The sequence below is a fragment of the Montipora capricornis genome, chromosome 14 (assembly GCF_036669925.1).
Source record: "Montipora capricornis isolate CH-2021 chromosome 14, ASM3666992v2, whole genome shotgun sequence".
NCBI lineage: Eukaryota > Metazoa > Cnidaria > Anthozoa > Scleractinia > Acroporidae > Montipora > Montipora capricornis.
This window is the reverse complement of record NC_090896.1, coordinates 39,002,086-39,012,051: the sequence shown is the minus strand read 5'-3', so window position 1 is coordinate 39,012,051 and position 9,966 is coordinate 39,002,086. Positions and strand designations below refer to the sequence as shown.

At 38.1% G+C, this 9,966-nt stretch overlaps 2 protein-coding genes across 2 annotated transcripts; one reads left to right on the top strand and one right to left on the bottom strand.

Annotated features, from left to right (window-relative positions):
- Window positions 1-377: 377 nt before the first annotated feature.
- On the bottom strand, window positions 378-3,110 carry LOC138032758 (uncharacterized). The gene is made up of 2 exons (XM_068880480.1): window positions 2,245-3,110; window positions 378-1,039 (listed from the first exon to the last, which is right to left on the bottom strand). The coding sequence occupies exons 1-2, from the start codon at window positions 3,056-3,058 to the stop codon at window positions 378-380; spliced, it is 1,476 nt and encodes a 491-aa protein (XP_068736581.1). The 5' UTR covers window positions 3,059-3,110.
- A 561-nt stretch (window positions 3,111-3,671) lies between these two features.
- On the top strand, window positions 3,672-8,141 carry LOC138032768 (uncharacterized). The gene is made up of 7 exons (XM_068880490.1): window positions 3,672-3,800; window positions 3,979-4,134; window positions 4,312-4,434; window positions 5,213-5,458; window positions 6,101-6,229; window positions 6,771-6,833; window positions 7,964-8,141. Exons 1-4 carry the CDS (start codon window positions 3,728-3,730, stop codon window positions 5,215-5,217), a joined length of 357 nt encoding a protein of 118 aa, XP_068736591.1. The 5' UTR covers window positions 3,672-3,727; the 3' UTR covers window positions 5,218-5,458; window positions 6,101-6,229; window positions 6,771-6,833; window positions 7,964-8,141.
- The last annotated feature ends 1,825 nt before the right edge of the window (window positions 8,142-9,966 follow it).

Genomic DNA, 9,966 nt, shown 5'->3' with positions numbered 1-9,966 from the left:
TTACTCGTGCCTTAGATATTGGAACAGAATGCAAGTAACGCAAGACAGTTGAAAGAAGTGCAAAGTGATAAAAATGATCAACAGAGAATTCACTAGCAAGAACAGCATGTCTGAAGCAAGGTAGTCCAGTAAAGAGAACAAACAAACGGAATTCTGAAGCTTTCCAGTATTTCAGGTCAGAAAGGCAACGAAGCTTTCTCGTAAAGTCATGAGGTACCTTAATGGACAAGAGGATCTCATCCAAGACTTCTGCAAATGCCACCAAGCTGTATTGTTCTTCTGCAAAACTTGTGTTTAGCCATCGGTTGAAAAGCTGTCTCTTGAGAATCCCTTCACAGACACAGTGCATCCAGTCAATTGGAAGGTTATCAGGAATATCAACAAGTTTGCTGAAAATGTTTTGCCCTTTTATGCCAAACACAGGAGTACCTGATGTCTCTGCTAACCTTGCATGCCTCCTTAGTCTCTTCTGCAGTTCTTAGAGACACAGCATCAGAAATAGTGTATTCATACAGCCTTGCTCGTAATTCTTTGTCGTATCTACCTGGATGTTTGCATGTACTACACCCAAAGTGGCCATTATATTGCTTAAGGTTGAAGAGCATTGATTTTGCCGGTAAATCTGGCACGACTGACTGAATGCGGCATACTGAAAGTATTGGTTGACCAGTGTCATCAGTAAATTCAACACCATTTGCCAGGTCAGACAGCTCATCAACAAACCTTTTTAAAAACAATGGTACATTAGGTTTGCCTTTTCCATACCAAAGACCAGTAAGCATAACATTCTCAAACTTGTACCTTTCTTGAGGAGGCAATTCAACAAGAAAGCACATAAGAGGCCAAATACTGAAGCTTTTAGATTTAATCAGAGGAGCACCATCGCTGCTTGCAACTACGGAGAATACTCTCCTTCCCCTGGCACGAGGGTCTTCCAAAATGAACTTCTGGTAGACTCTGCCATCCTGTATGTCCCTCAGGTCACCATTTGCCCATATGGACATTTGTTCTCTATACTCCTCTATCTCTTTGCAGTGATCTGAAATTTAATAAAATTGAAATTGTGATCAGTCCCTTTTTAAGCTCCTTTATTGTCAATCCAAACTACAGGTTCAAACAAGAAAAATAGGCTTCAAAACTGAACTCTACAAACACCTTCCCGACAGGAAAGCATTATGATGTCTCATTAAGTTCAACGTCCCATGATCTCACAACCAATTTGCTGGTTTGCATGTGAGACCATGTTGGATGACAAGAACAAACCCTTCTCTTCACTGGGAACTAGACTTTATTATGCAAAATCTGTAAAAAGAAATTGTACTGTATTGCCATCCAACATCAGGCCACCCTGTCATGTGGGTGCAAACCAAGAATACCATCCTTTTAACAGGGACCACGAAATTATACGTTTGAAAGTGGTGGGGGCTAGGTTTTGGTATGGATCAAGGAAGTCTGAGTGGAGGGGGAGCAATCTGAGAGAAAACAACACCGTGGGTAAAAAGTGGGGTGGGGGGCTTTAGCCCCTCGCTCTCCACGGCCCCTGTTTAAACTTTGTTTTTGAAAAAAGAAATGGTATAAAAAACGTTTCTTTTTGAAAAAAGAATTATTATTTCAATTTTGGCCTTCAGTCCCACTTCAATTAAAATTTGCTTACATGAAGAAATCCAGTATTAACTTGGATAATTAGTCATGAGGAATAGCTATTATTCTCGAAAACTTGGCAAGAAAATATGGCACACTTTTTGTTTCAATGAATGAAATGATATATGAAATGAATCATATACTGAACTGCAGACAAGAAATCAAGTAAAGCCATGAACCTCGCAGATATAGACGCAATTTTAGCAATTCTCTACACAATTGCCAAAGTCGCGTCCATAACTGCGAGGATCATAGCTTTACTTGACACTTTTTGTTTGTTCTCGATAGGCTCACACACCCAAAAAAAACAGAACCCACTACATCTATAGATGGTTTTCACTCACGTGACTTGGCGGCCATATTGGTGTACAAAACAATACAAAATGTATGCATGGAATATGCATAAAAATAGAGTTTGGTTCTCAAAGGAGAGAACGTCTATTGTTCTTGTACACCAACATGGCCGCTGTGACGTCACATGAAAACGATCTATAGGTGGGGTGGTAGGGTATATGGGATGTATATAGAACATCCCATTACAAAACTACTCACAGATTTGAACTTAAAGCAGAGAGTACTAGACCGAAACTGCTGTTGGCTAACCTTGAATTAACCTTTGCATCTGCGGTTTCAGGGGTATGACAAAGAACCTTGCCGGGTCAACTGTTAATTCTTCATTGTCGCATTCATTGTTGCAACACATCTCTCTTTCCACGTTCTTGTTACATGAAGGGCAAAGTTCCAAAAGCTTATAAGGGAGTAAACATCCCTCGTGTCTTTTGTTAAATTTATAAGAAGACGTAGCAGTACTATTCCCATCGGGTAACGTGAGTTGTAACAACTTTAAGAAGTCTTGCTTTGCAGCTTCTGACATACGATGCTTCTTAAAACAGGCTAATAGTAATGCATCAAAATTGGCCCAGGTAAATGCAGATCCAGGATAGAGAGGGAGTTCACTTGTACCTTCCACCTCGCTGCCACCACTGTCGTTTTCAGATCCACATTCTTCGGAGCTGCTGTTATTTGAGGTTAAGCTGCTGTCGGAAGAACTGTGCGTGTTTTCGTTAAGGTGATCGAAATTACAGCTTTCAGAGTCTTCCGAAACACTTTCAGCGATCTGGTATTCCTTACCCTCGATTACCGGATTTATTACGTCGTCACGATGAGGTTCGACAACACTGGTGCGTCTTATCTTTGAAGGTGTTTTGACGAGGACAGGGGCGATTTCTGCATCACTAGTCGAAGCATCAGTGCTGGAAGACGCGTTTCTGAAGTCATCGCATCGAGTTTCAGAGCTTCTCCTCTTTCTTAAACCAGTGCCGTCTGTATCATTGTCATCTGAACTTGAACATTTTTCACCTTCATCGTCAGAACAGACTATATCGATCGGGAATTTGATTGTCGCCTGATTCTTCATCAGAGCTTTCGATGTAGCCACTAATTTCAGCCATTGCGAAACTTGTGAAGACTGCGCGCGAGATGACCCCTCAAATCTCGTCTCCCCAGAGCCCGCAATTTCAGTCTCAAGAGCAGACTGGAAAAAAAACGGGCTCTGGGGCCAATATTATTAGCGAACATCTTTGGTTGCCTTGATGCAAAATCTGGTATTGCTTGAAAAGCTCTCTTTGCAAGAATTTGGCGTGAAAAAAGTCTGCACGGTAGATGCTGGAGGGCGTATTAAGGCAAAGTGAACCCAGATTTAACCTTGATTTTTCGGGACTCACTGTTTACAAGCGTTCCTTTTGTAAAATTAGGCTGATTTAGCAACAGAACGGGAACGTCAGTGGCGACGGCGCGCGCAGAAAAAACACCAATGAGAATTCAGAATAGAATAGACTCCACTCTTTTCTTCTCTATTCTAAATTCTCATTGGTAGTTTTGCTGCGCGCGACGTCGCCACTGACGTTCCCGTTCTGTTGCTAAATCAGCCTATTGTTTCTTCGACGACGGCACTTGACGTAAAGGTGAGTATTGCCATATGTCTTAATTGACATCGTCTCCGATTACATTTGCCAGACTCCGGGTATCAAAGAAGGTCCGCCACAACCGTTACGGTGATTTTCATTATTAACGTACGTTGAAAGAGATGTCGATGAAAAAGGCAACAAAATTAAGTGAGAGGCTTCAAATGAGGCGTTTAAGGGAGGATAATCCTGAAGGTGAAACTTTTAATGACTTCTTTGAACCGCCGAACTGGTACATGCATGTATATTGAAATACGTAGCCTCAAACACATGTTATGATCTGCAAAATTATGCGGCGGGCTTTTCAAGCTGAATATTTGAATAACATACAAGTATAAGAAAACGGCCTTTTTTCCATTTGCTTTCATTTCAGCCTTCTTACAAAAGGATATGTGTATCATTTTCTTCGTGGCCGAGCTTAGGTACAGCTTGGTAGAAAGAAAATCGATTGATGAAGGAGCACAATTAATGTCAACCGTCGAAGTCAAAGATGGCACTACGAAATACATGGGCACTCTTATGTTCATAGGTAGGCTTACCTTTCGTCATTTTCGAGAAAGAAGATAAAAGTTATTGTCTTTTCCTTGGTGCTAAGAGTTCATCAATTTTTCCTGTGTCAATCTCCTATACACTTTTTCGATTGATCTGCCTCACAAGTTATCACCACGTGCAAACTTGTAATCTTAACGAACATTTTATATTATAGGTACAAAAACTGAATGCTTGAAGAGAATGGAGGCACTTGAGAATTGTCAAATTTCAGATGGTTGCAGTTCAGCAGCTACCAATGCACCACCCATCAGAAAGTCAAAGAAAAAAGGCGAGCTAGGTGAGAAATATTATACATTTTATTGCAATGCTTTGTCGTTCACTCTATGCAGCCGAAATGGCATAAGAACTGTCTTTGTGCAATACAATACAGGTGGTTAAAGACTAGCAATTATTATTTTTGGCTGAAATCAAAAGAAAAACGTTTTATTGAAAATAGGATGAGTCTGTACATGTTCCTTTAAAGGATTGTACAGGACTTAAGAAAAACCACATGACCAAACAAAATGGAATTGTGTGCTCTGCAAAAGTAGAAAGCCTTAAGATGACACTCAAAAAAATTTCAAAATTGTCCAGTGATAACAATAATAATTGGTAATTTTTATTACAATTTAACATTACAAAAAAAGACATAGACAGTGAGCTGAAGAAGGTGGAGGGGCTTTCTTCTCTCGAAGATGACAAGGTATTACAACCACTTGTGTGGTCTTGTTCAAAACTTTTTTCTCAGTTTTACTTGGCGATTTGCATGTTTTCCATAGCTTTGGTGGGGCTTTTCGTTGGGAATTGAAATTTTCAAAAGCTCACATGCCTTTGGGGAGGGAGGAGGAGTGATGTTGAAGTTTTGATGGACGCATTTCGTTCTCATGTTGCCTACACTGGATACCATGAACTTCATAGGCTCTGAGACAATAATATTTACAGGGGAGTTTTTGTGTATGGGTACATTGAAAATGAGATAACACAACTTTGGATTAAGGTAATTTGCTGGTAAAAATGTCCCTTCTCTTGTGACTCAATGCTGGGATTTAATGATTCTTTTTAACTTTATCTTGCAGGATGAAGCATCAGATGATGATAATGATGATGATGATGCTGATACAGTCATGATGCCTACAAAATCAAAAAGACCAAGGCTGTTTGGCCCTTCTGGTGCATCCACTGTACATTCTGCTTTCAGTGACATTACCTGGCAGGATATTGAGTCAGATGATGATGAAGGTCACAACATCAGGCCCTCCAAGGCAAAAAGACAAAACCTAGATGGCCCTTTGAGAGCCACTACTTCATCAGCTCTTGAAGATGTAATGTACCAAGCTAAATACCTTTGCTGGCATGGACTATAGAAATGATTGGTATTTAGGACAAAAGAATGCATGCATGCTTCTGTCCTGTAATCATAATTGCACCTGCTATTAAGCTAAAAATATTTAATTTCTCCTCCCCTCCCTCACTCAAACGTTAAGTACAGTAAGAAGTATTTCTCATAAACTGAAATGAAAGATATCTTTAGATTTTTTATTGCATGTTGCAGTTTGGGTAACCACTTGAAGGGTGGCGAATGGTACCTCCAAAATCTTCACACTCACAATGTTTCATCCGATCTCAAAATCTCGACAGCCTTTGCTAAGAGTCGTGAAGTCTCGTTTATATTGCACATTTCTTTTGGTGAGAAGTCTTGCATGTTTTGGCCTCGGTCTCTGATTCGCAAACAAGGGTCTCGATGAGTATCGGATTTTACCATTGGTCACCTCTACTTGATGAGGGCAAATTTGCATAGTTTTTTTTTAGTTACATTCAGTCTGAGCCTTGAAAAACTAAATTTTTACCCATTTAAAGCAAAATGTCATAATGTGCACATTCCTTGTGCACCCCCTTAAAAATGTGCATCGTGCTCAGTACATACATAGAATCACTGATTATCGCATGACTCTATCATTACACAGGGTCATTGGAAGCACAGAATAGAGAGCAAATTAAATCAAATATTGACCAAAGTGGACAACATAGAGGAGCAACTACAAGTTTTTATGAAGAATCAAAGCTCAGTTATGTCATCATCTCCAGTTGTTTAAGTAAGCGCATACTCATACAAGGGCAAAATATGAGAAAATGTCTGGGATGTAACTCGAAATCTGGGCCACAACAAGAAAGTAATAGTTGCTTGTAATTTTGTTGGATTTTTAGGATAAGTGTTTTTACATCTTAAGCCCTAGACAAATGAAACACAACTAACCACCAGTTAATTGAAGTTTTGCTCTTACCTTGCACGGCATCACTTGCACACATTATCCCAGCCACTTGCTGTAACTTGCACTGACTTGTGTTGAATTTAAAAATATTAATATTTTTAGCAATGTCAGGCTAACTTGAGTTTCATTTGGCCACCACATACAAAAGTCATTCACAAATGGATGCAAGTCCATATGAAATATCAATAAAACCTGATTTACCACAGGTGCCCACACAATTGAATAAACAATTGCCACCAAGGCAAACAAAGATAAGCAATTAAGGTTAAAGAACACTTATCACAATTAAACAGCTTGTTTCGTTAGATGTTACATAATATGATAACAGCATGACCTAAAATTATGTTCTATTTCTTATATTAAGAAAATTGATGTGGGTGGCACTGATGTATCTGGGTCAGGCTCACCATTGCCAGAAACAACCTTGGTATGTATGTTAGTTCACACTTTACAAATGTACTTGTTTGCAGTGTTCTTATACCTTAAAAACAAGAATCTTTCTGAGTAAAGATTTCTTTTTGAATTTGGCAGAGAACACATTAAAAGTACCGGTAATAGTACCGTACGTAATAGTACCATACAGGTTTAATTAATATTCGTGGGAAATAATGAGTAGTGAACTACTTTTTAATATAATTTGCATCCTGGCCATTTTCAGCCAAACTGCATATTTGACATTTTTCTTGCAATAACTGCCTCGCCAAACACTTGCAACATTTCAACACAACATCTTGCAACATTGTTGCATAATGTTGCGACATGTGTTGAACAGGCTGGCAAAACACATGCAACATGTCGATGTTTATGTGCTCCAGGCCCATGGCATGCAACAACTGGACCTAGCGTACATGCCCTAGTGCAGCTGCAATGTTGCGTGAACATGGCCAAACAAGTATAACATCATGAAACATCCACTATATTCCATAAAAAAATTGACAGTTTTCAAATTATTTTGATCCAACATCATTCAACATGTCGTGCCCAACCATGTTGCAAGATGTTGCATTGAAATGTTGCAAGTGTTTTGCCAGGGCTTATTTTCTGGTTTCCCGCAACACATTTTAGGGAGCTTAGGCAAGAACGAAATTGCTATCACATTGTCTCGAGAATAAAACCAAGATTTTAAATCATATTTTTGTCCTTTTATTGCTTTCACTCAATAATGTCATATTGCAAATCAACAGCTTTTGAACCTGGTTTTTGAGACTGAAACATTGCATTCTGTTATTTCACATTACCCATTATACACTTTGTTTTCCTCCCAAAATTTGCATAAACGATTGTTTTCAAATGCTTTTGGGAATAACAAACCATTTTTTTCAAATGCTCTTGGGACTATGCACATTGCAAATATAGAAAACTTGGTGGGGATTGCGAAAAAAGGGAATTAAGCAAAACACAAGAGAGACTTCTAGTTTGCTTTTCTCGATGTCTGGGGTAAAGTCTGCATTCTCATTGCTTAAGCTCATTATTATTTTGGTGGAACTCAGGTTATAAAAATAAAAACATGTAAGGCAACTCTTCTTTTTCTTTCAATTTCCTTATTTACATTTACAGATGTATAATGGAACAAACCTTCTTTCAATGCCATCTGGTGGGGATGTGAAAAAAACTTGCGTTGCGGGTGTTTTCACACCTTTTCACCACAGAAGAGATGGCCAATGGAATAGTTGAGCCAGGAAACCGGGGGAAAAGCGGTGGGAAAGAGGAATTGAGCAAGGAAAAGCTGACTCTGTTAAAAAGTGAGTTCCTGAGTACATTGTAATATAGTGTAATTCAAGCGTGACCAACTATTTCCAGATAAATTTTATCCAAACATGTAAATTCACCCTAGATGCATTTCAGTGACTGAGGTTACCGTGCTGCATGCCTCTATTAATGTTTTTGATTGGTTTGATTTCTGGTGGTGTGTGCTTGAACTGGCCATTAATAATATTTGTTACATTCTTACTCTTTTCTGAATTCCTAATTGTATTTGCAATACAGTACTATTATAATGATTACCAGGCAACTCCACCTCCAGTCTCGCACCAACCAGTTACCGGTAGTTGTTGGTCAGTTGCAAAGGAGACCAGATGTCTGAAAGTAAATCACTAATTAGTGAAAAAATATGTTGTTCCTTTGCAGCAGTAGGATGGGCAGCACTGTCACATCAGAAAACAAATGTTGGAAATATAATCCTGACATTCATCTAACAGATTTTTACTTTGCAGGAGCTGTTAGAGAAAAGTTTGGTGAGCATCCTTTCACCAAGAAGTGGAGCCAAATACGGCAGTCTTTGAATCAGAAGTGCCTGGACTCGAAACGAAAATTGGCCAAGAAAGAGACAGAAGTAGATGAGGATTCAAGTGCTATTAATAATCATGACTCGTGATAAACTAATTTTTTTTTTTTTTTTAAGAGAAAGTTCAGCAAATGTATTGTCAGTGCAGTAGTTGTTTGATTTTCAGGTTCAGTACTGTAGTTTCAACAAGTTCGGACAGTAATATTGTTACACATTTCACAGACGTACAGCAACCTTTGTGCACCCATGTATTAAACTTGACTTTTCATGGCAACTTAGTGCTTTAGCTCGACGACAATTTTGGTTATGACTTAATTTTGAGACTTAACAATAGTCATATGGTTATTTCTTTTCTGTTGGAATTGTTAAGCTTTTCATTAAAGTACACAAAAGAATAATAATTATTGTTCAGCATCACTTTGTAAGGTAGCATTAAAGGGGAAAAAAATTATTTTAAGTAAAGACTGGCAATTACCTCAAGGGAAATGAAATGATTACTTTTTGTGAACAGGGGTTCAAGTTATTGGAGTTGACTGTAATTTGCAATAATGACACCACAGGAAAGCAGCAGTGTTTGATTTGTAAAAATATTGCTAGATATTTACGAATTTACTAATAAGAAGCCAGTGCAAGATTTGGATCTTTTTGTAGAAAGTTACATATACAATATTTGGTTCTTTCTGCAGTTTAGTACTGGAGTGCAGATTATGTAAAACAAAAGAAAACAGAACAACTCCAAAAATACAAATTGTATTTTTGGAGTTGTTCTGTTTTTTTTATTCAGGTACAACAAAGCATTGTCAATGCTTTGTTGTACCTGAATAAAACCCCTAAATTTGTAAGTTTATCATTGGTAATCTTGTAAGATTCTGGAACAAGATCTTGGAAGATGTTAGCCAAGATACTTCAACACCTTACAAGATCTTAGATAAGATCTTGGGTAGAATCTTACAAGATTCTCACAAGATCTTATCTAAGATTGTACAAGATTCTCACAAGATCCTTGTCTAAGATCTTACAAGATCTTGTCTAAGATCTTACAATATCTTATCTAAGATCTTGACTAAGATCTTATACGATTCTTACAAGACTCTTGCAAGATCTTATCTAAGATCTTGACTAAGATCTTATACGATTCTTACAAGACTCTTACAAGATCTTATAAGATTCTTACAAGATTCTTACAAGATCTTATCTAAGATCTTGATTAAGATCTTATATGATTCTTGCAAGATTCTTACAAGATCTTGTAAGAATCTTGTTAAGAATCTTGCAA

Bases quoted from the DNA above. Each gene is read 5' to 3' on its own strand.
- LOC138032758 (XM_068880480.1), bottom strand. From the start codon at position 3,058: ATGAAGAATCAGGCGACAATCAAATTCCCGATCGATATAGTCTGTTCT. The intron at 1,040-2,244 runs GTTAGCCAACAG...ATTAAATTTCAG, and splicing joins GATGCAAAGGTTAATTCAAG to ATCACTGCAAAGAGATAGAG.
- LOC138032768 (XM_068880490.1), top strand. From the start codon at position 3,728: ATGTCGATGAAAAAGGCAACAAAATTAAGTGAGAGGCTTCAAATGAGG. The intron at 3,801-3,978 runs GTGAAACTTTTA...CTTTCATTTCAG, and splicing joins AAGGGAGGATAATCCTGAAG to CCTTCTTACAAAAGGATATG. The intron at 4,135-4,311 runs GTAGGCTTACCT...TTTATATTATAG, and splicing joins GGGCACTCTTATGTTCATAG to GTACAAAAACTGAATGCTTG.